Genomic DNA, 26,192 nt, shown 5'->3' with positions numbered 1-26,192 from the left:
AACAAGAATTTCTGCAATACAAATAAAAAATTAAACAATACAAATGAAATATACACAAAACATATGAAAACATACAGAAAAAATCTATAAAAAAAATGTAGATTCAAACTATAGATACTGTGAGAAAAGTCACAAATGATACCCCTCTCTAAGAAAAAAAATCATAACTCAAGTATTATCCTATTATAGAAAATGATGGATGCTATCTATTTAACCGTTCATATTCTATCAATAACAACTGCTCTTTTTTTTTTGGAATTGTCAATGCTAATATGAGAACACAAACCAATTTCTATTTAAATTCCATTTAATTTCAACTTAACTGTAAATGCATGAAGACAATTGCATCCCTTTAACTAAAATCAAACGATAATCCACATATGCATGTTAAGCAGTAATTTGACAAATTGAATGTTTGGTATACCGTACCTGATTTTTTTCCCAAATTATTTTGGCGTGCAAATTTTTTCATAAAAAAAAAAGCGAGCCGGGCCATTGTCAGGGGGTGGGTGGGGATGATAATCTAACAATGACTTTTATGTGGCCTGACACAAGCAAGCTTTGTGTCGAATTTTACATTAATTAACACAAGACAGACACAGACAGGAATGAAGATTTTTTTTTAAATCACCTTGAACTTGCCCTAATGACCTTTAGTCAAGTGACTGACACACCCTCAGGTCATAAGCAATCTTCGTATTAAAAATCCTTCTAATGTTTCCCCATAAGAAAGATATAGACTGGACACAAGTATTGTTCTATTTCTGTTAGTGACCTTGACTTTGCCCAAATGACCTTGGGTCAAGGTCATGACAAATCCACGTGTCATAAGCAATCTTTGTGTGAAGTAAGAACTTCCAATGTTTCTTCAGAAGGAAGATATGGACCGGACACGAATTTAGCAGTTTTTTGTCAGTGACCTTGACCTTTCCCAAATGATGTTGGGTCAAGGTCATGACACACCCTTATGTCATAATCAATGCTTTAGTGAAGTAAACACTTCCAATTATTCTCCATAAGAAATTAATGGACTGGACACGAATTTTAGACGGACGGAAGGAAAGACAAACAATATGATTCCTATATACCCCCCCCCCCCCCCACACACACCAAACTTTGTTTGCGGGGAGGGGGGTATTTTGAAAGTTATAGAATACAATAGAAAATACAAATGGAAATTATCGAATATTGTAACCTTTGACTAGAGACTAAAGAAAATCTTTTCACTTTATGCCTATTGGCTTCACCCATTACCGGAATCCCAGTCCCAGAAACCGTGATTTCACAATTTGAGTTGGAATTTTGGGGCCTGAACCCTTGTCCTAGAGGTCATGAATTTTACTAAATAGGTAGACGACATCGTAACCAAGGATTTAGTTTTTCTCAAACATATACATGGAAGTACTAAGATTGAATACATTTACAATATATGACCATATAGACCCCAACTTATGGTCTGAACCTCTAACTCAATGGTCATGAATTTCACAATATTAGTAGAGGGCTGTACTCAAAGCAATATAATTAGAGGTAGACATCCGATTTTGGCGATATGAAGAGTTAAATTCACAGTGGTTTGAAATCTTTATGTTGTAACAAACTGTCATTGAAATGACGGGTTGTTGAAGACCGTCAAATAATTTAACATCTAAATATGCATCGTGTCTACTGACATATTTTACATACACATACCTGGATTACAAACTAGCCTAATTTCTATAAAACTATAGATACACACACAAACATAACTTATGGATTGCTGATTTCCATGTGCAAACACTGCATGCAGTCTTCTTGTTGTCTCCAATTTCTTATACAAAGAAAACAAATATCTTAGTTGCAATTTCTTCCTGTACATAAGGAATCTTGCATATGTGATTATCAGTTATAAAACATTGCATATCTTTGATATCAAGAAAATCAATTGCTTATATTGCTTGGAAAAAATCTGTCAATTTTAGAAAGGAAAAAAACTATTACCTTTCTATTTAGAGGGATATTATACCTTCAGTAATAAAATGTTTTACTAATTGATATGTAATCTGAAAATAACATAAATATAATATAAATATGTGTCCCAATAATAGACTTTTTATTCTGTGGATCAGGAATCACATGTTGAAAAAAGGTTAAATTTGAATCGGAAAGCTACATTAAACGACAATGCAAGTAAATGGCGCATGTATGATAAGGGGTGTGTACAACGTTGAATTAAATGGAATAAATGAATTCTAATTGTTCATTAAAACTACAAATGTAATAATACCAAAAAAATATCATGATATTCATACGGGGTTCATAAAATATTCTCACAGTTATAGTTTTTAAAAGCTATACATGATTCAATAAGTTCACGGAATTGTGGATGACTTGGTATTCTTAAATTGTACTACAATTTGCATCTTTGTGAGTAAAGTCCTCAAAAAGGTATTTTATAAAATGCAAGAGAGGCATCCTGATCATCCATAATATCCACATTTTAAACTTTAAATAAGTATCTTATATCGTTCAGAGACTCATCACGATCGTCATCCCATTGTGTATGTTGATCACTGCATTCCATGTCGTTTGCATGAATACTCGTAATTGTTTCTGGTAATATTGTTTCAGGATTGATACTCAAATTCTTTTTGTAATGGTTATCTTCAATTTTATCATCATTCTGGCTGTATGAATTATCAAACTTTCTATCAATTAAGTCCATCTTGTTCATCTGCTGATTTGTCTCGTCAGCTTCAGCAGATTTCGTGAAAAGATTATCTGTATCTCGCGATGCCATAATTGACACACTGTCTGTCAAGAGTTTATCATCAGGAAACCCGTCTTTATTATCGTTCGGTAGATTCTTGTGACCAAATGAATTATTCATTTTCCTATTTTTTTCTAGTTGATCGCCATCATCAAGTTTCTTCTGATTTAAATTGGTGTCGACTGCCGCATTTCCTCCACAAGAAGCAGTACTAATTGCTTTAACCTTTTCATCTGAATCTGTTAATCGTTTTGCATCATGAAAATTGTCATTACAGTCAGTACTATTCTCCTTTCCTAATTGATTTCTGTCTTTTATTTCATCAAGTAGACCACTTTTAAACAGTTTGTTCTGCTCTGCACCATTTTCGAATGCCATTTTTTTTACATCTGAATCTTCGTGTGTTGCTGCACCATTGTCATTTGAAGTTTTAAGTTGACTATTTGTATCTTCAATGGACATTTCAGTGGAGATTTCTTCATTTGAATCGTTTATACAATCTTCAGTCCTTTGTTTAGTTGATTCATCTTTTTCTAAGGATGCATTATCTCCCGATTTCTCGAGGTCGTGTATTGTATTCCGTTTTTTTCTCCCCTTTCTTTTTGAACTTTTTATTGATGAGCAAATGTTTGTACCATCTATTTTGGGTTTAGGAAACTCTTCATGAAATAGTTGTGGATTTTCACCAAGAATATAATGTTCTTCATATTTTTTAGAATCTGTACTGATTTCTGCCTTTGTAATTGCGGTGCGGGTTTCAGGTTTGATTGAAATGTCCTTAAAATAGTGATTTTCTTTCTCTGTTGTATGACTTAATCCATTTTCAGAATCCCAACTGCACCACAGAAGTTTGTGCTCTCCTGAATTTAGCAGTTCATGTAATGGTTTATGAAAATCAATTAAAAACTTTGCCTCCGACATAGCCTCTAGGATTTTTTCTTGCCCTTTTCGCTTCAAATGTTTGTTTATTTCCCTTGCTAGATTTGATTCTACTTCAGTACAATCTGGTGTTGTTAAAATGCCTCCTAAGTTACACAGTACTGTAAAACCTAAAGCCAATATTCTATCTTCCGTTTGTTTTTTGCTTTTGTTTTTTAACAAATGCAGTTTGCAAGAGAACCCGCATAGTATGTGTACCAAATGCTTTAGAAAGAAGGCTGTTTCTGGTTCGGATTTGCTATCATGGCTTATCTTTTTTAATACGGAAATTTTGTTAAGAAATAAATTTTCAACATGGCTCAAACTGTCCAAATAGATATGTGGTACAACAAACCAACATGTCCTACGATGACTGCGCGCAATAATGTAAAATGCAGTAGTAAGAAACATTTCACAGAACAGCATAAAAAGGTCACATGAAAAAGGAATTGAATTTTCTTTGCTTATCAAGTAGCAGAAATGATCAAATTCACACACGGCTCTTTTAAGCTCAATCCGCACCAATGAATCAAAAAAATGTTTGAAGGAAATCGACAAATCAGAATGTGATATGTGGCATTCGAGTCGCTCGCCTAAAATATCTTTAAAGTCCAATAGGTTTGCCATCAGTAAAAATCTTATGAAATCAGCAATTCCCCTTTCATTCCATGAATTAATGTTCTCCAAATTTTCCTGAAGGTTTCTTTTTATACGGCTCCTGATAAATCCGTAGTCACGGTCTTGTAAAAACGTAGATACATTTTCACACCGTCTGCTGACACTGGTGCTAAGGAAGACTGCACCGTACAGATCCGATAGAAAAATTTCACATTGCTTTTTTACATCGCAAAACAAAAGTTTGCTAAGACAAATTGCAGCTTTAATGGATATGATGTTGAAATGCGTCATCATTTCAATATTCTTCAACCATTCAAAATGTTTTCGTTTTTCAGCAAATGCAGCAATCAGTTTGTTTTTCCAGCATTGGAATTTTGTTTTCAAATATGTTTTGCAATAATGTTCAAGAGCAGGTTTATCGAAACATATTTCAAATTGCTGACATTCTTGCTTTTCTTCGATTATCTTCAAACCAAGCGGAAATTGTCTTGGATATAATTTAAATAAATTCCCTTTATGATAATAAAAGTCAAAAAAAGCACACATTGCATCAAACCTTCCTTGTCCAAATGATGAATCAGGATTTAGGAAAAGTCTTATTTCTGATGCTTTGGCAGTTGGGAGAAATTTTTCAAGATATTGAGTAATTTTTTCTAGTATATCTCCCTTTGATAAATTGCATTTTGTTATCATCCAATCTATGCATTCAATCTGAACGAACATTCCGCGGTGCCTGTCGTTTTGAAGCAATTCAAAAGCATTCCCAATATGCTGTTCCAAATGCATCAACTGACCAATCAATAAATGTGCTTTTGCAACAGTAACTAAATTTGAATGATTATGAATTATTTGCTTTAATTTCTCCTCGATTTCGTCGAGGTTTTTCTTCTCTTTCTTATGAAGAGCAATCTGACTCATAATTAATATGCACTGAAACCTTTTGTCTTTGTTTCTTTGAGTGTTGTCTTTCAGGATATGCAATGCATTCTGTACTGCTCCACATTGCATGTAAAAATCTACTCTTTTGTCTTCTGTACCTGCAATAATTATCAATCATTTAAAGTTATTTGGTCCGATTTTATGCGAAACTATATGTAGTCGCTTTTAAACTTGGGTTTGTTTCGTAATTATATTTTATCATTCAAAGATCTCTTTTTACTTCAAATACTAGTAATCCGACAACTGAACTGCTCAATATGAATATCGATCACAGACGACATGGATGTAAAGCATGTTAAATAACATCCTCACCCTAGTCCGAGGTAATAAGTAACAATTAGCGCACGTGTTCTCCAAAGTAGCTTCATTAGGACAACAGATGGGCGTTAAAAGATTAACTCATGAAGTTAAGCAATTTCGATCATAATTGGTTGTTAATTAATAATTGTGTTTTATCATATTCAAGATTATCATTTTTAACTGATGTTGAAATAACCACAAGAAACAGGAAACTTATGCCCCGATAATGCACTAATCTATTAATGACAACTGTTATGGCGACCAACACGGAGATGGTGAATACACAGTTCAATCTTTACGGTGAATTGTCTGGATAATTGTGAGATTAAAATCACAGTAATGTTTAATACCGTAACACTAACCTTTGGGCCAATTCAGTTCAAATGCTTCATCAAAGAAGTTGTATTTCAAGTACATAACAAATCGCTCATTTCGACATTCAATGTTTTTTGCAAACTTCAAAAACTGTGCATTATTCTGCATTTTCCCAAAGCAATCGGCAGCCTTTGCACAAATCTTTGAATCCGAGTCAAGCGATTCCGGGATTTTGTCCTTAAAAATAAAACAAAAAAATATCAGAAACTGTTAAATATTAAATATTACACCACGGATCGTCTAAATAAATTTAAAACTAGTACTCAAAATATTTTTGCAAATCAGGTTTTTTTTTTATGAAAATTGTAATCATATTTGTTTATCCAGATTGACACATGAAAAGATATAAATTTACAGTGAAGTGACAATACCATAAAACTTTGATTTTCATGTACATGTGACACCCTATCTCACGGCTGGTTTGTATTTGTTTTGGGCATATATAATATCAAACAATCATTTTCGCTTTGTCGTAGAAATTCTATGATAAAACAAAAAAAAACCTAACAGGTCAAAGATCCACGGCTGAGCTATGACCAAAACTTAACTTATTGAAATAGTTTATATAAAAAAAAAAACTCTTATTGTTTGTAATTTTATAAACTATCAATTTAATTTGTACAATAATCTTGTATATACATTTATTTAAAAATCAGATTTGATTTTATGTAAATGTATGTTGATCTGTATTTATGATTAACTAAAGCTGTTTTCTTCAAACAATTAAACAAATGAAGTAATATCCATGCATGTACATGAGAGCATGTACATATCATGTATATGTGTATTTCAAAACAACCAGACACAAAGTAGAAGCATTCATTAAAATATTTTTAGACAATCAAAAGACTTTAGATAAATAACTTTAAAAATAACTTTAAAAGAAAAATGTTTATTAGGGTCCCAAACTCTTTATACTGTGAACAAACTAAATTTTGTGGAGGCCAGTTTTCGTTGTTTGTGGGTTTTTGCTTATTCGTAGGAATGTAATTTCGTGGTTGCATGGGTTTTCAATTTCAGTTTGATTGACAATTAACACATAAAGAACAACTCAGGAAATTAGAATTATTCAAAATATGGAATTGCATTGGTTAGTAACTATCCTTTTCTTTTATATATATGCAGCATAATTACTTCTCATCTGGTACACTGGGCAATGCCAGAAAGAGGGAAAAATTTTCAACGAATATTGATAATGGAGATTTATGAATAACATATTATAATGACTTCAAATCACGTGCTTATAAACAAAAATGATATAAAAAATGATATAAAAAACAAAATGATAGTTATGTTTATCAATACAATATGGTCTTTTAAACATATGTGCAATAAGAACCCACACCCTAATGCTCTATTTGTCAAAGTAACTTTTTTAAAAAAAAGAAAGTGATTAATTTGATTGGAATTTGAAAAGATGATTAAAGAAGGTTTGAAGGTAGGGGTCATTTTTTAGTTTATATTAATCTGTTTAAGAAGAAGAGCTCTATATCATAAAATTGGAAGATAACCAAAGTAAAGTGATAAAATTTGCGGATTTTTTCTCTTGTCAGAGGTAAATACATCATAATCTATAATTTTAAGTAGATCCGATAGTTCTTTTGTTGACCAGCGATCCTTCCTAAGTTGAAACGACTCAAATTATTAAACATAGCGTTTGAGAAATTATTGTCTGTCAGCTCGTTTGTTCAAAATCACCGTACAATGAACTTTATGTACAAGAAAACGAAACTTAAAAATGTTTCTGTAAGAGACAATCTTTAATAATAGTAAAGGGTCAACTTGTGTGAAAAAATGACAAGAAATTGAAATAAATTTTTCAATTTTATTGTCTTTTATTGTTTTTTTATGGACCGACATATCAAAAATGCAAATGCTCATCGAACTTTTAGACATCAGTAACTATAACTAAATTAATAAAATATTCCTAATCTAATATTCACTAATAAAGAACCAGGTTGTTTGACAAAAAATATTAAAAACATAGAAAAAAATGCTCAATTCTTGACTTGACAAGAAAAAGAAACCAAGAGAGGACAAAAATGTTTGAAGAATGTTAAACTAAAAGAAAAATAACTTCATGTCGTGAGGTATACCGGTCAATTAACTTGAAACAAACTCAACTTTTCCATCTTATTTCATCTTGTTTACGCCCCTGATAGTATAGCGGAAAAAACAGTTTCCACTCTCTTGAAAAATATGTGTCAAAGTAAAATCATTTATTTTGTCTGAAAACTTTGGTGATGCATAGAACCAATGAACATGTAAATCTGATGCACTTAATAGACCACGATTTTGTCACTGCAAATAAGGACTACTGATGTGTTTTTTTTTATATATGGATATTGTCTAATAACTTGGTGTACCTGGAAAACTTATAGCTTCGGATTTTGGCATCACGCATGAAAGAGACAAACAATGTACATGTTTATTTTGAGTAACTTGAATATTCTTTGTTAGACATGGAAAATAAATTTAAAAACCCACCGTGGACCGAAAATTCAAGTTGCATTTTCCCGAGTTGATTGATTAAATGTAATTAAGAAGAATTTGATGATCGTGGTCATTTTTAGTCTGTATTGATCTCCTTTAAAAGGAAAGCTCTCTCTCTCTCTCTCTCTCTCTCTCTCTCTCTCTCTCTCTCTCTCTCTCTCTCTCTCTCTTAGATTATAAGAAAATGCCCAAATTTAAAAGGTAAAATATATGGAGTCTTCCTTCACTAGTTGATGGCTTAAGAAATAATATCTTAAAATTTAACGAAGATCTTATTGCTAATTTGTTGACCACACAGCCACATTAACAGAATCATTCATTATTCTTAATGTAGGATAGAAACAATCCTTTTGATACAAGATTCCCAATATTGGACAAAGCTTTGTCGAGTCCTATACCGTGAATTCTGGCACCGATGTGGAATGTCCCTATCTCATACGAGTATACTGTATAATGAATTATTGTTTTTCGACTATTTATTTTACATACAGAAACAACGTCTGGCAACTCTCTGTTATGACGTTGAAAATTTAGTTTCGGTATATCATTCCGCGTGTTACATATAGTGCAAGTCAAGAGGAGAGCATACGACAATTTTGTTTAACGAATATATGTTAAAGGGCGATATTCGGTATAATGTATTTCTCGCCCCTAATATTAAAGTTTTGTTAAAAGCTTTAAAGTTAAAGTGGAAGATAGTTGAATTCATATTGAAAAAAGTTTTTAAAAATAATCACTTCAGTGACGTCATTAAAAAGAAAAGATGTCATGAAGATTGTTTAATGTTGATAAATTATTGTTTTAGTAACAAAATATGGATGTTTTCCGAAGGATATTAGACTGGAAAACATCGAGCGCAGGCTTGCTCAATTACCATTTTTAAGTATGCTGAACAACAGCATATGTAAAAATCGTATTTCAGCAGCACTGCGCTTAATGTTTCCAAATGCAATATATTTTTTAAAAAGACAATATTTTGTGATAGGATGGTATTTAACTTTCAGTAATTTAAAAATATTCTGGTAATTTAGAAAAAGATAGCTTGAAAATCTGGTAAAGAAAGGGTTAGTGAATTGGAATAGATTCTGCTGAGGTAGATAGTGTAGGGAATGTGATAATTGTGTCAGAGGTACACTGGTCCTGGTTTCACCAAGTCCCCATTACAACAATCCTTAATTGGTTGGCCTTTAGACCAAATTGGAACAAATATTGTTGGTCATTGCCCTATAACAGGCAATGAGAGTAAACATATCATATTCATTTGTTTGCAAAATTGCTGACATTAGGTCATTTAGCTTACGTCATAGATCATCAGCTAATGAACAATGATGACTAATTCCAAAATTAAAGCTAAAGGCATCCTCTTTACAATGATTTATCAAGATTTTTTTTATAGGATACTATCTAAAAATGGTTAAAATTGAAGGCGGATATTTGACCATATTAAATATAGTCCTTTTTATACGTAAACAAAACAATTACTTCACGGATTTTAATATTCTATCATTAAAAATTTCTTACGCAGACAATATCTGTTTACTTTTTTCGGTGTTGTATTATACAGTGTAAGATTGAAAAATCTCAGAACCTAAAATATACAAGAAATAATTTAATTCTGGTTGTAACGCGGCATTTGATTGGATAGAAAAATTAAGTTAAATTTGTATAACCTGGTTTACATGTCACAAGACACGTCACAATGCACCAACGTCAAAAACGTACTAATCCGCTTGACGTTACGTTTGAATTTTGAACAGATTAATATCATTTTTTAAAGTAAAACGGACTCAATTTACTTAAATATTCATGTACACAAAAAACGTAGTACTTCTACACTCACCTCACTTTTCTGGTGTTGCGTAAACTTTTTCAGACTCTCACGAGCAAAATCGAAGCATGCATTTTCAACTAATACACTTATTGCTTTTCCAAAATATCCCAAGTATTCAAGACATCGACTTTGATCAAATGGAAGGATGGCTTTTCTGTACATGTCTGCAGCATCATGCATCTAATAATAATTAAACTTATTATACATGTTACCATTGAAATAATAAACCAACATTAGATGTGATCTCTTTGCGAGCAACAAGATATTTTCCAATTTAATGTATCTTAAAAAGGCTATAGGGATAGTTGTTCTTCGCTATCATTTCATAACACTTCTACAAATTCTATTAAACCCTTTCTATGGATTTCAAAAGATATATTTATTCTAAAATTTAAAAAAGGTCATTTTGATTAAATCAGATCAACGATTCGCTTTTTTATCATCGGTATAAGGAATCAGAAGGACCCCCGCTTAAGGTTAATCAGATGAATTTTAATCAGATTGAAAAAAGGAACTAATTATTGTGATTTTGACGACCAAAAAATTGTTTGATAGATATCTTGAAACTTTTCCTGAAACTAAGATCTGAAAGTTTCATCGAATTCGGATGAAGCTTTTTTGAGAAAGCGCTATACAAAAAAAAAAGTATGGGAAAAGAAACAAAAAATATTAAATTAAGGCCTTTCCTTGAAGCAAAAGAACCTAATAATAGAAAAAAAAACAAAAAAACAAGAGGCCAATTGGCCTTAACGGTTACCTGACTAGCATATACATGTAATCCATACACAAACTTGTCGAGGAGTCTCAAATATGCATTTAATTAATTAGGTTTCATTCTGGAGTTGAAACAATTATAAATTTGTAATGACGACCACCTCCCTACCTGACATCATTCAAAAAGAACTGTGAAACCTATAATTTTGACAAGAAACTTAAAGATCTGGTCTACAAAATCATGAATTCAGTTTTCCTTTCAGGTGTGTGGGAGTAAAGAAAATATTTTTTAACATTATATGCAATAACATCTATACATCCATTTTGGCCCTGTCCTAGAGTCAAAACCCATACTCCAGGGGACATGAAAATTAGAATTTCAGTAGAGAACTTCCTGGTTAAAATAATTATAAGTCAGTTTTATATACAGATGTGTGAGAATAGAGAAGAAAATTTTTAAACTTTATATGCTTTAGCACTATATTGCCATATTGCCCCCCCCCTCATGTCCTGAACCCCTGATCCAGGGGCCATGAATTTCACAGTTCAGGTAGAGGCGTTAGTGGACATCAAAACCAAGTATTCCATTTTTTGCCCACATAAGTGGGAGTAGAGAAGATTTTTTTAAGATTTAAATCATTTTTACTAATTGGCCATATTGGCCACACCCTAGAGTCTGAACCCCTATCCCAGGGGTCACGAATTTCACAATTTAGGTAAAGGGCCTCATGGAAATCATAATCATGCATTTAGTTTTTAACAAGTATATATGGGAGTAGAAAGGACATTTTCTAAAATTTAATACATTTTAACTATATGGTCATATTGGCCACACCCTAGAGCCTGAACCCCTGACCTAGGGGTCATGAATTTCACAATTTTGGTAAAGGGCCTCAAGGAGATCATAATCATGCATTTAGTTTTTAACAAATATATATGGGAGTAGAGAAGAAGATTTTCTAAGATTTAATACATTTTAACTATATGGTCATATTGGCCAAACCCTATAGCCTGAACTACTGACCCAGGGGTCATGAATTTTACAATTTAGGTAGAGGGCTTCAAGGATATCATGATCATGCATTTAGTTTTTAACAAATATATATGGGAGTAGAGAAGAAGATTTTCTAAGATTTAATACATTTTAACTATATGACTATATCGGCCACAATTTTTAACTTGAGCCCGAACCCTTAACCCAGCTCAGGGGTCATGAATTTTACAATTTTGGTAGAGGATTTCATGGACATCATAATCATGCATTTAGTTTTTAACAATTATATGTTAGGAGAGAAGAGGATTTTCAAAGATTTAATACATTTTAACTATATAGCCTAATTGGCCACACCCTAAAGCCTGAACCCCTGAGCCAGGGGGCCATACATTTCACAATTTATGTAGAGGACCTCACGGACATCATAATCATGCATTTAGTTTTTAACAAATATATATGGGAGTAGAGAAGAAGATTTTCTAAGATTTAATACATTTTTACTATATGGCCATATTGGCCTCACCCTAGAGCCAGAACCCCTGACCCAGGGGCCATAAATTTCACAATTTTGGTAGAGGGCTTCATGAACATCATAACTATGCAACCATTTTTTTCCTCACATGTGTGGTAGAAGAGAAGATTTTTGAAAATTTGGCTTTTTTGGGCATATTTGGCCCCACATGAGGCGCCCCGGGGGTGGTAGAGCCATGAGTTTCACAATTTAGATTTATCTTACTATAGAGATGCCTCACACCAAAATAAGTAACAATCAGCCTTGTAGTTTTTAAGAAGAACTTATAAATGTAAAATTGTTAACGCACGACGACGGACGAAAACGGATAGCAATAGTCACATGAGTTCACTCAGGTGACCTAACAATAACAAGAAAGTATTCGGGGGCCGGTTAAAGAAGCATATGAACAATTTAGCGTCTTATTTTGATTGTAATACACAAAATGTACCTTTAAATTACTGTTTTTAATCGGACCAAAAAAAATTGTTTCCAATGAAACAGACGTTTTTGCAATAAAATTTGGTAGTTCATTCCTGCCACCTCGGTGCATTATCACGTGATAACTATAAATAGCTTACATATATTCCTTAATATATAATGAAATGGAACAAAACTACCCCGCGGCTTCTACAAATCAATAAACATATAAAGTAAAAGAAAAACATCTGTTTTATAAAAACTAATGCTAAAATTTTATTTGATTTTAATCAAATCGTACTTTGCCCTTTTCTCTGAAAAGTTTTCTAACTCTTATACAGTTTGCACTGAAAACTCGGCATGTTGTAATAAGGCAAAAGTTAAGCAAACTCTTGATACATGCTAAATGTAAATATTCAAAATATATGGGGTAGCGTTGTACTAGTAGGGATTTAATATCGTAAAAAACAAAGGCAGAAGAAATGATGGTCGAGCAATTAAAGCAAAATTTCATACTTTTTTAGGAAATATTTTATTATCTTCTCTCGTTAAATTCTCAACAAATCACAGTAGAATATGTTATTTAAGTTCTTAGATTCTAAAATTTACACATTTCACTTTCAGTCATACATGTAACATCATCAATGTGTTAATCTACGTAATAAGTCTAATTCATGAAAAACATGTATCTGTTGGATTTTTTTGCATATGATTTTGGTCTACGTTTTGATGTTTTAACATTTGAATAAGTAATAAATATTAATATCTAATAACCAAAATTGGTTATTTCGCAGAGTTACATGCATCTTTGATTCCATATGCTTCCTTGTCTACCTTGCGTCCTGTTGAAATGGATGACCTTGACAATAGTGGGAAAAAATGAAGAAAACAACAAAAGCAATATCAAGATCTTCTGTTTAAACGGAAGACGATAGAATTGTGGTATTCGTAAACTGTATGCTTTACAGAAGACCAAAATGGGTGACTCTATGACATGGTTGTACCATTCTAACACTTTCTAAGTAAAGTTTACGTTTAAAGTTTAAATTTATTCAGCTGAGTTGAATACTACTAGTTTTCTGCGACGCCACAACGCCACTCCAAAAATTGTTCATACAATTTAATAAATTGTGCATCTGACAAAATATATTAAATTTTGGCTTTTAATGTAACGTTTAATAGTTTAAAGTTTTGTCTTAATGGCAAAACTCAATCTTTTTTAATATATGACATGGTAATTTAGATTCCTCAAATAATACTCATTCATTATATAATCTTTCACTAAATGCAGACCTAAACCATTTAAATGCCGATGTGAAGAAGAATAATGACATGGTTGTACCATTTAACACTTTTTAAGTAAAGTTTACGTTTAAAGTTTAAATTTATTCAGCTGAGTTGAATACTAGTTTTCTGCGACGCCACAACGCCACTCCAAAAATTGTTCATACAATTTAATAAATTGTGCATCTGACAAAATATATTAAATTTTGGCTTTTAATGTAACGTTTAATAGTTTAAAGTGTTGTCTTAATGGCAAAACTCAATCTTTTTTAACATATGACATGGTAATTTAGATTCCTCAAATAATACTCATTCATTATATAATCTTTCACTAAATGCAGACCTAAACCATTTAAATGCCGATGTAAAGAAGAATAATGACCACCGTAGAATAACGACCAGGGGTCATTTTTCGAGGTTGAAAAATTACCGTTTTGCCTGAAGAAAAAGTGCCATTTCCATAAACAGAGGCCAATGGGGCCACATCGCTCATCTGAGCAACAATGATTTTATGTTGGCGTTCAACGGATATTGTGCCATATGGCCCTTCGGTAGAATAACAAAAGATAAATACTGCAAAGTATTCGGATTTTACACTTATTTTTGCATACTCTCAATTTTTGACATTGTACCTTTATGGAATACCATTTTTACCGAAGATAAGAAAATACTATTCAAGCTATAAAAGTATACTTTTGATATAGGGGTAAATTCTTAAATTCCAATTGCCTATATTTTCGTTCTGCCCCCCCCCCCCCTTCCCCCACTTTATAAAGGAATCAAAAAAATTGAGAGCATATAGGTACATTTTCTTCCTAGCTTACTTACTAGTTTTTGTATTTTTGTAAAAAAATATATATAATAATAGGTATTGTATTTTATTTAAAAAATTCCTATAGATGTGAAGAAGAAAATCGTACCTCAATGCCCTCAAATCAAAAACATCCAAAAATTTAATTGGTCTTCCCTATCATAAACAACTGTTGTTTATCTGATTTAAGCTCTTGCAAGTTTTATAACCTTACTTACTTGATTGATGAATAAACTCGAATGAAAAATGTTGTCGAGTGACATGTTAAAGAGGTATTATAATCGATGTATTGACAGGCATACATGTACCACTCTATTTTACTAAGGCCCGCCCATTATTTTCATCTTTATTAAAAACAACAAATGAATAAAAACCAGGATAATTTTCAGCTGTAACATTTTCTTAGGAATAGTGATAATGCATTTATCCCCATAACAGAAATGTGTCATAACTATGGAAACCTTTTTAACAGTGTCGTTTTTATTTACTCGAGTCTGAAAATTATAAAAATTGATGTAGATTTAATATTGTTCATCGTATAAAGAGGGGACCCTAGTAAGTAGTAACAGCTTATCATCCCCATTTTTTGTACAAGTATTTAACATTTAGCGAGACATTTCTAATGATCAACCAAATTTTCAACGTCAATCGTAGAATTATAAGCAAGATACAAAGCTCACAATTCTGCTAGGTTTGAGTCATATTTTGTTCACATGAGTTTATTATATCAGCTTAAAATGTTCAACCTTGGTATTTCCTTTTCAGCATTTAAAAAATGGCCTCAGATCTGTGTACTTATATAGAATTGAGAACAAAGCTCTGTATCTTGCTTACAATTCAAAGCTTAACACTCAAATATGGTTAGTATCTGGAAATTGTAAACAGTTGAACAGAAGAAACATGCACTAAAACAAATAAAGAGCACAATTTATTTTACAAAATGAATCATATATATCCCTACATGTTTCCGTCAGCGATATTAAACTCTGTTTAACCTGATTAAACTCGAAAAAATGCTTTGCATCTCAACAAAACACATTTCATTAATCAACCATTACGCAAAAGATCATATCGAATCACCAATATAATTAATTGTATTTTAGTACCTGTGAATACATCCGATTTTGCTTCTTCTGCGCAGACAAACAGTCAAGTTACCGAAGTCTGTGTTTGATTTGATACGTAAAAAATTACAAATTACAGGCGACAGTTCCCCAGTTTACAAAGCATAAATAATGAAAATGAAACGAAATCCAGTCAAGCTTACACCACCGTCAAATGTGAAAACTATAAACGCATTGAAATATTTAACCTCACTTTACTTCACAAAATCGATACCAATGTACCTTGCATGTTTCAAACATTCCCTTCGCATACGAACTGTTGCACAAAAAACAAATTCATCTTTGTCAGATCGACACGTTTATCATGCGTCCAACATGGCTACCTCGTTTTTGAAGTATGGAATACTGAACCCAAAGTTATAAACTGATCGAAATACGGCTTTCCTTTATTATTATTTTCGTAATAACCAAGATTTAATGCAGAATTAGCCCATACATTTTGCAATTTATATTTTCCTTTCTATAAAGATTTATTAATGCTAAATTATTTTGAATTTGACTCAGCGTTAAAGATTTCTAAAAACGCACCCCCTTTTCTTTTTCTACAGTTTCGAGGTTTTTTCTGCTTTGAATAAAGATCTATCTTTCATTCCTGCAATTTATAATAATAAATCCGAGTTTAATGCAGTATCCCCTTCCCTGATTTTTAATGTTTATGTTCGATTTGAACGGATTAAGATATTTTGATATTTTATGAAAAACCTAATTCCTAACTGCAGTAACAATTGCTTACGAAAACAAAAACAGGTTAGCTTTATCTTAAGTCAAATCAATCAAATGTATGATCATTCATTTGTACTAACTAATAAAACAAAGTGCACACATACTGCACGAAAGAAATGCATAGATCGTAGTTAACATTATATAACGGTATTAAACTTTCTTTGAATTTTTGCGATGACGAAGATGGGAAAAAAACAAAGGTCATACATTGCTAAGTTATATTTCGTATTTGTAATGAATGTTAATAAGAATACATGTACCTGTTGTGTCCTTTCATAAAAACGTCCCAGACATTTGTATTGTGAGGCAATGCGCAGACACTTTTCAGCTTTCATTGCTTTCTTACATTGAAAAAACAAATGAGCTGCCCTCATTAAATGATATTTTTGGGATTTCTCGTCCATTGATCTACAACACATAAGATTATTTGTTATATTCAGAAGTATATTTTTGCTAATTAACTATACATACAGTTACAAAGAAACTGTCAATAGAGAGGTTTAGCAAACCAATGTGTACGCATACGTGTAGAAAGGAAAATATGTGCATTACGTCATCAGTTTTTGTAATAACGTATTTCTACACGTATGTATCCGAATGAGCTTACGTGTAATTGCAAAGTACCCGTAAAGTCAAACTTGTACCTTCTGTTTTCCTGTTGGCTATTTATTTTAACAAATATGTATATTTTTATTAAGCCTGAATATTTAATGCGAATACTGATATCTAAAAACATAAATTTTTATTAAAATTTAATTTGATACTAAAATTTCAATACATGTATCTTTACCTCAAGAACATGCAATGGCGCTGTTATTTTATTAATCTGTGATAAATAAGAATATACAGATATAAACAATGAAGTATAATAAAATTTACATATGCAGAATTCTCAATTTTCGACTGACTTAAATTCTCAGCTTAGTAGGAGAGGATATCTAGAATTACATTTAACATTTACACGTACAGGTACACGTTACAACTGCCAAACAAGAACAATAATGTGAGCTAGTACGCGTAGTTCTTACTTGTAACCTACACGTGCAAGTAAACGTATTCGTTGGTCTGCTAAACCTCTCTAATAATTGAGATGTAAGTTCGTCGGAAACAAAAAATAATAATAAAGTAAATAATATACACTTATTTAACTGGCATTAAGGATGATAGCAAGTTTATTGTTCCCGAGGACAGCAAATATTTTACACGGTGAGGTCCGAGAAAATAGTTACTCTCGATGAGAACAATAAATTTGTTACCGTTCGAATAGTCAGTATAAAGGTATTTTATTATACCGAAAAAATCTTTATTTGTCGGCAATGAATATTTTCTTGGTAGTAAACACATGAGAGTTATCGGACCTAAAAGTTAAGGTAGCGACGTGGACCACATCAGATGTGTTCCAAAATCAAAACGAGGGATATCGAATGCTGCTTGTAAATAGCTTTGTTGGTCATTCACTAAAAGCAGATAGAATGGAAACTATCTCACGATTAGATAGAATAGTAAGTTTATTCCATGTAATTTTACCTTTAATATTCAGAGAGGTATAATGATTTTTAAAAATGACTGACTATGAATAAATCGGGAGAATACCTGGGTATTCCCACCATTTCAATAAATCTTATTTGAACATGTACATGTAGGTCTATTGTCTGTGACGTAAATAACCCTTCGTGACTTCAAAACAATGTGATGTCATGACATGCTTCAAGTAATGGCAAGTAAACAATGGACGCACAATGCAGTAGCTCACTCTAACTATAGATATGTTTGATAATAAATGAGTAGAAAAATTGAAGCATAATTTCTACTTGAGGCAAAATGTCATTTGACCGTTTAATGCCGATGACATTTCGGAAAAGGACCGGGCGCAATATCAAACTCGTGTATTCTATACAGCAAAAAAAATACAGCCAATTATATCCTTGCCCTAATTTAATTTTTAGTTTGCTTCTCCATATAACATTAAAGAAATGTTTACTGTGATTATATTAGTCCTCTGTGGACGAAATATTGCCTTCCGCAAAGCTGTTGCTTTCAACCTCAGCATATATTGATATAATATTTAATGAAATAATCACGAGTTAAACATATGGACAAACATCTTCAACTTCAAGATAGTTTTCAATATAGTTCTACATTGTATATATGTGGAGCTGTCTGTATCAAAAGGGTAGAACGCATATTAATTCGTTTAAAAAAGAAAAAAATAATCCCAAGTAAATCAATACTCTATATGTTAAATTTCAAAAGCCTAATTTTGTTTTACTTTTTCTTTATTTTATTTCTCATAACATACTCTTAAAAGCTTCATTTTATCATAACTTCATAAAAGCACAATGACAACGCTCACTTATCGTACAACGGAACAATCGTTTCAATATAAAATTTTCCTTTAAAAATCATAATATTTTCATATGCAATTTGTTAATTGTGTACAATTTTAATTAATGTTATCAAAATAATTTCATAAAAGGAATTTTACAAAAATGGGCAAAAACATGCGCAATGAAAACTAAAGTCGCCCTCTTTTATAAAGTGCTTCTGCATACTTTTTTATTTGTTTGCTCTATTTTAACGTGGAGTAGTGCATCATTGTACTGTATTACATAGTTTTGTCGATATGTATATTTTATCACGTGCCAGCAATAGATCTGAGTAAGATATGAACTCAATCATAAAATAGTGGAGTTAATATTCATATTTCCTGAAGAGGAACGGCAACCATGTGCAAAAAACAGTCATATATTTATTTTACATAAGAATTTGTCTTAATAAGAAAGTAGGAGTAGTTGGGTTTTTTTTGCACATCTAATTAGAAATAAAATCATGCATTACTTCTCATGTCAATATAGAAAGTTCTTTTTTCATTAGTTGTTGTAAGTTATACTTTACCTAGCTAATTGTTTTTCGTGATATGCTCCTGCTAAACGGGCCTTAAATATATCAGATCCCTCTTTGAAGCAATCTGCCGCCAAATCAAATCGTTTTTTCCGAAAAAAAAATTCACCCTGTTTACACCAGTCTTTACATTCCGATTGTTTTGAAAATCTTATTAGAGATGCATCTTAAAATAAGAATGTAAAAAAAATATTAAGACATGTAAACAACAAAAATTCTTCAAATCGAATTGAAATCACCCACTGTTAAAACATCAAGTTCTAGCACTGTAAAACGCAACAAATCCCAAACATTCTACATTTTAAAAAAATTAGGTCTTTATGAAAAAACTGCAATTTACCGTCTTTAACTTCTACAAGATTTCTCTTAATGAAATAATCAAACATTGGTAATCTACATTCTTCATCTTCATCGAAAATCCAAACGTTTGTCCTTGCTCTCGTTAGAGCAGTATACAAGCGTTTTAATTCAGTGTTTAATATTTTGTGCTTTCTAGGGTCAAATTCAAGAGGTCTCGGGTATAGATTTGTTGATATGTCACCTGTTATAATAAAAAATATGTATGTTCAATTAAGCATTAAATATGGGTTTTGCAACATAATTTCAGGTATATTTATTAAAAATAGCTATATGACGTACTATGAATAAAACTTCTCTTGTCTTTTGATTTATACGGGTCGTGTTCTTTGGTCAACATTTCTAAAAAAGATGTCACCACTCTCCACTCTTTATTTGCCTACAACCATAGTGATTAAAAAATTAAAACAAGTACGGCACACTTTCGTCATCAAAATTTCGATTTTCTGATTATCCTCTTGCAGGATTTCAAATCATTTCGAAAAAACAACTATATACTTTAACACAGACTTTTTGGTAAAAAAAAAAGAGTTTTTTTTTCTAAATTATACTAAAAAGATATAATAATAATAATGTACGAAATGATCAGTTTTGAATTTCAGTATGCACCACCACGTTGTATTTAAAAACAAATTTAAAATGTTATCGTACATGTGAATCTTTAAAAAAGTTGAAAAGAAGAACATCATCAAACTCTAGTCCCTTGGCACAATCAATGGTCAAAACAAGGCATTTCTGGAATGTCGACTTTACTGTTTTTTTCGTTTCATCTTTAGTCACTAGAACAACCTGATGGGCCCCAAGATCAATTTTTGACGTCTCTCTTTCGTTTCCACTCAATAATAAATGAAGATTTCTGCAAATGAGCAGATGAATAAACAAAAAAAATATATTTTCTTCACGCACTAAAAAACACTATTTTTCCATTTACAAAAAAGGAATTTACATGGGTGTTGTCATGATATCATTTTTCGAATAAAAATACAAAAAAGTTGGAAAATGAAAAAAAAATATAAAGTTATGTTATGTGATAGGTATTTATTTACTCTTTCCGACTTGTTCGTAAAATGACTGGTTTTGGACCTATCATCATTCCTTTGTCATCACCAAGGTCATCGAAGGAATCCGGGAAAAAATACTTCAGAATATCAAGAACAGATGTTGCCAAGTTCAGAATACCAGCATGTGACCGATAATTATGCGGTAGATGATACAACTGTAATAGTGTTTGAATCAATGAAGCTTTTATATATTTGCAAACAATTTTTGTTTAAAAAACACTTCGTATTTATTCATACGTATTTTCATATGTATTATCTTAAATTTGTTACACTGACAATAATTTCCTTTAATCTAAATTAAGTCACGTAATATAAATATTAAGGGCAACACAAAGGCTTTGACATCAACACTGCACCGGATAATTATACCAGTCCCAAAGTGGCATTTTTCATTCTCTAAGCAACATATATCGGAAAATCAAAATATGTCGTATGAAAGACCATTGCTGAAAAAATTTATAACGACAATTTGAAAAAAAATTCTCATAAGAGTTTAATATCAGATAGGAAATCTTAAGTTACTGGTGGAAAAACTACCTGACTGAATCAAATTCTTATAGGAAATACTTTCTCTACAAGAAATACAACTTTTTAAATTTTCTATTGTTTGTTTTTTTTATATTTGCTGTAGGAAAACTATTTCTCCTATAAGAATTAGTGTTTTTCTACGATTTAATTTTTAAAGATGAAAAACTCAACTGTCAGGTGAGATACACAATAAACAAAAGGGGTTATAAACTCTTTAGAAAATGGTCTATTTCATAATTTAGATTGATTTTTTTTACAAGACTTCAGCCTAAGCGGGTGCAAAATGTACCCTTGGCACTGGCATAATTATCTGGCACATCGTTCATACTTTAATGAATTTCTTTAAGCTTAAAACAATATAGGTTAAAACTAATTTTTGTTATTGTATTTTTTTAAAATTGGTCAAAATCAAAATGCGACTACCTTTTCTGGAACATTAACCGTGTCTCTTCCATTCTCTTTGATTTTGAATAAAAGAGCTTGAAGGTCTTTAAATCTAAAAGAGATTCCTTGCATGATACACTGGGCCGTATCTCCGGTAAGAAATATTCTATTGGGTATTGAACATAGTTGCATTAGGATGCAAAGCTCTGCATTAGTGAAATCCTGAGTTTCATCTACATATACCTCGTGAAAATATACGTCTTTTCTTAAATTTCTCATTCTAAAAAAAAACCCAGAAAATAATATGAATATATCTAATCACGAACCTCTAATGCATAAAGGTTGTTTTGCCATGTCATGTCCTGTCAATTTATGTTATGTAATGTTTGTAAATAATATTTACCCGACAAACTTTATAAATGAAATAAAATAAAAAGACATATTTTGAGATTGATCTATGCATTTTACGAAGTTATTGCAATTTTGGCAATAATGAATATAATGCACACAAGTTGAGATCAAATTAGAAAAAAAAGATTGTATCGGTGCAACAGTGGGTCGAACCCTCTAACCTATAACGAGCTATTAGCAGTTCATTGAATGTCTTAGATTAGTATTAACATTTCAAGCTAAAAAAGATTTGTCTATACAAAAGGCAGTTTTATGGTACGGGTAAAAAAATTCAGGATAATTTAGAGTAATCGAGAATTGCTGAGGATTGGAGAACGTTAATTTCTTTTTAAATGATAAAAAAAGATATTGCATGCTCTGTGCATTTTGAAGTAAAAAACGGTGCAAAAAATTGTGTATTTAAACAGAGAGAGAGAGAGAGAGAGAGAGAGAGAAGTAATAGTTTTTTTAATTATACCTGTGAAATAAATTAAATGTCACATCTCCTTCGTCAATATAATGACTGTGTTTCTTCACACGTTCATACGATTTAAACATTTCGTAGATGAGTTCTCTATCATCTTGAAATAATGGTGCCACTTTTTTCCCGATCTCTTTGTATTGCTCAAGAGTCAAATGCCCTTTCGAAGAATTAAGGGCAGCAAAAGATCCCTTGATAAATGATCTTACTTCTGTCCAGACAAGTGAAGCATGACATGTTGTGCTTTTTTTTATTTTCATCCAAATGTCTCTTTCAAAGATCTCATAGGTTAGTAGCTTTCGCTGTGTATGTTTTTTGAATTTCAGTTTATTTCTTGATTTGAATTTCTCAGAAGGTCCTTCTGATTGAAACTCATCATCCTCAGATGAAAAATCAGAAAAGTTGTCATCATTGTTGTGAAACTGGGCAAGATCTTCAGTATTGTTTTTATCGGACCAATCCTGGAGAAAATTTTGAAAAAATAAAAAATTGAACAAAAATATAAAATTTCAAAATTTCACTGTATGTCTGTACAAAACGTCCCTTCAAATACATAAAGAGACTGATGACGTATTTGTCATTCTTCATCTATTCATTAAGCTTTATCTTATCAAAGTTTCTTTTGAACTGAAGACTAGTAGTTCAAGTATTAATATTTTCAATCAACCGATTTTTGTTTTGTTTCTTTGAAAAACATGCTTTGCTTTTTTTTTGCATATTCATGCTTAACCATTAAAACAGTCAAGTCTTCAAATTCAATAGTTAACATAATTAGAATGCAAATGTTTGTAAAGCAGATAAAAATTTTGTTTTGTAATGATACTTTTTTCATTATTATTTTGTTGTTGTTTTTTAATGACACGTGTACATTGTTATTATTGATGAAAATATTAACCCAGTGAATAGATTCATAACGATGAATTTGTTCTCAATTAAAGAAGGAGTAATACTTCTTATATTAAGGAATTCATGACATAACCTAAAACCCTTTATTGAGATTATACCAATTACTTGAAAATCATTAATGTGTCATAACAAAATGCTCTTGTTTACATTTTTAGCATTTAGGATCAATTTACTTTCATATTTTTAACAGAAAACCTTTTCTCAAAAATTAGAAAATATATATATCATGTACTGTATGTAAAACCTTAATGTAAAACCATTAACAGTTTATGATGAAGAAATATAACGTTTGCTAATTAAAGCAGATTTTGTAACAAACCTAAACAACAAAGTGCTTTTCTGAACTAAAAAGCATATGTTTTGTAACATAAATTAACATTGTATATAACTATATAGTATTTTCATATACATTTGATATTCTTAATTTTATGCTGCTATGGTAAAATTTGGGGTTTTTTAACTACTATGTCTAATTTGAATTTCTTTGTATTGACTGATGAAAATAAATTTGTATTGACTGATGAAAATAAATACAATTTTTTTTAATACATGTATATGGTTAAATTAATACCAGAGGGATATTACACATTTAGTGTCCCCGTAACAAACTTCCTGCATGACACACTGTTTTTGTTTTTTTTTTTTGGTTTTTTTTTTTATCTTTTTTTTTTGACAATCGTTTATCAAAAAAATGTGTTTGGTATCCGTAAAATGTAAAATGGAAAGAGTTTTGCTCTGATGTCATCATTTTCATTAGAAAGGTAATGCAGGATACGATTCTCGCAACAGAACTTCTCCCTTGTCTCAGTTATATATCAATACTATAAAATTTGTTCCAATCAAATAAATTTAACTTCTTCATATTGATCATAATCTTGTTTATTTTATAAATTGACAATAAGAAATACTACTTACGACTAAGTTTTCATTTGCCAGATAAAAAGGTGGACCAATAGAAACATCCAATAGTTCTATTAGCTGTTTGTACGTTAAAAATAACGGATACCCTTTTTCGCCGATCTCCTGCAGCGTTTCATAAGATGTTTTAATTTCTGATGGAGAAAAGTTTTTTTCAACTGAACTTGACTTCCTTAATTCAATAAAGTTTCGTTCAGCTTCTGAACAAAGAATCGGATTTTTTGTAACAAATAATTGCCTCAATCCCGCTTTAGGATCAATTTGTCGTAATTGATTTTCCTCTGAATATTCTGAGTCATCCATTCGCTTTCCTTAAAAAAAATGGTATCATATTTGAACAAGATATTTTACTTTTAAAGAAATCATGAATGCATATGAAGTGTCTTAATATTGATATTGATATATGTTCATACCATCCGAATGCTTTGAAGCGGCCAAGTTAGAATTAGAACTACACTTTGTCTCCTGATGTCTCCAATATTCTTCAAATATTGCCCACAGCTTGTATATGCAGCAGGTTGTTTTTCCAGTACCACTTCGTCCAAGCAAGAGAATCGGCGCATCAAATTTCATTTTGATAAATAGGTATTCAAGATCAGTTACCTTGAATGGTAGATCTACATCATTGTTCAAATATTTCAATGCATGAGAAACAAGATCTGGTGATACGTCATAAAACTTTGTGACATTAGGATTCACTGAAATATAAAAGTTCCGTTCGGTTTCTTTGAATTCAACGAGTTTGTTTGTGTTGCGTTTTGTGAAAAGTTTTGGCAACTCCAATTCAGTAGATCCTTTGATACCGTAATTTTCCTTAGGGCTATATGATAGACGAAAAATGTTGCATTGTTTATAGGATTCTGTAATGTTTTCAACGCAAGCATGTATTCTGTCATGATTTAAAACAATATCCCATATCCTTATTACTTCAGAGAAGATGACATCACATTCAATGTCAGTAACGGCACTCATATTATTACATCGTGGAGAAAAGTTGATTGCATTTTCCCAGATTATTCGTACGGCTTTATCAAGTTTGATTTCGAATAGCTTTATATCTTGGTTTCCGTTATGATGAAGAGCCTTGCAAAGGTGTGGTTCTCTGTAACCTTCTGCTAGCTTCTTGATACATTCAAACGCCCTTTTCTTTGTATGCACAGGAACATGTCTGCTATTAATAGCCTTTTTAAATCCAGATGTACATTCAATTTCCCAAGGCAAAGATTCAAAACTCTTCAAATCGACCTTAATGTAAAAACAAATATTGAGTAAAGTGGTTTTATATTTACATATATTTGTTTTTTAAGTATTGACAAGAAGAACAAATATCTGAATGAAACGATTTCCAGATATGAAATACTCGTAAATAATAAGAATAAAATACAAGACGGTTGAAATTTAGTTTAAAGCATAGATCAAACAGTATTTATTTTTATGTCTCAATAGATAGTAGTAGAAGTAG

General features: G+C 31.3%; 1 protein-coding gene across 5 annotated transcripts in view; it reads right to left on the bottom strand.

Annotated features, from left to right (window-relative positions):
• Positions 1–1,110: 1,110 nt before the first annotated feature.
• LOC105321038 (uncharacterized) overlaps positions 1,111–26,192 on the bottom strand; it is a 40,103-nt gene continuing 15,021 nt past the window's right edge. For 3 of the 5 annotated variants that reach the window (XM_066081763.1, XM_066081762.1, XM_066081761.1), the window contains 13 exons: positions 25,144–25,975; positions 24,728–25,041; positions 22,904–23,367; positions 22,075–22,315; positions 21,109–21,278; positions 20,714–20,918; positions 20,345–20,441; positions 20,046–20,246; positions 19,700–19,871; positions 17,065–17,212; positions 10,233–10,403; positions 5,887–6,076; positions 1,112–5,322 (listed from right to left, as the gene is read on the bottom strand). In XM_066081763.1, the coding sequence (XP_065937835.1) occupies positions 2,480–5,322; positions 5,887–6,076; positions 10,233–10,403; positions 17,065–17,212; positions 19,700–19,871; positions 20,046–20,246; positions 20,345–20,441; positions 20,714–20,918; positions 21,109–21,278; positions 22,075–22,315; positions 22,904–23,367; positions 24,728–25,041; positions 25,144–25,975 (6,048 nt within the window). In that variant the 3' untranslated portion in view covers positions 1,112–2,479. Of the gene's footprint in view, positions 5,323–5,886; positions 6,077–10,232; positions 10,404–17,064; positions 17,213–19,699; positions 19,872–20,045; positions 20,247–20,344; positions 20,442–20,713; positions 20,919–21,108; positions 21,279–22,074; positions 22,316–22,903; positions 23,368–24,727; positions 25,042–25,143; positions 25,976–26,192 lie in introns of those variants that run through there. The other 2 variants (XM_066081764.1, XM_066081765.1) reach the window with 2 other exon arrangements.

This window comes from Magallana gigas, chromosome 4, assembly GCF_963853765.1.
Source record: "Magallana gigas chromosome 4, xbMagGiga1.1, whole genome shotgun sequence".
In the NCBI taxonomy this organism is placed as follows: domain Eukaryota; kingdom Metazoa; phylum Mollusca; class Bivalvia; order Ostreida; family Ostreidae; genus Magallana; species Magallana gigas.
Note: the sequence above shows the minus strand (reverse complement) of the source record. Positions and strands in the feature narration are given on the sequence as shown.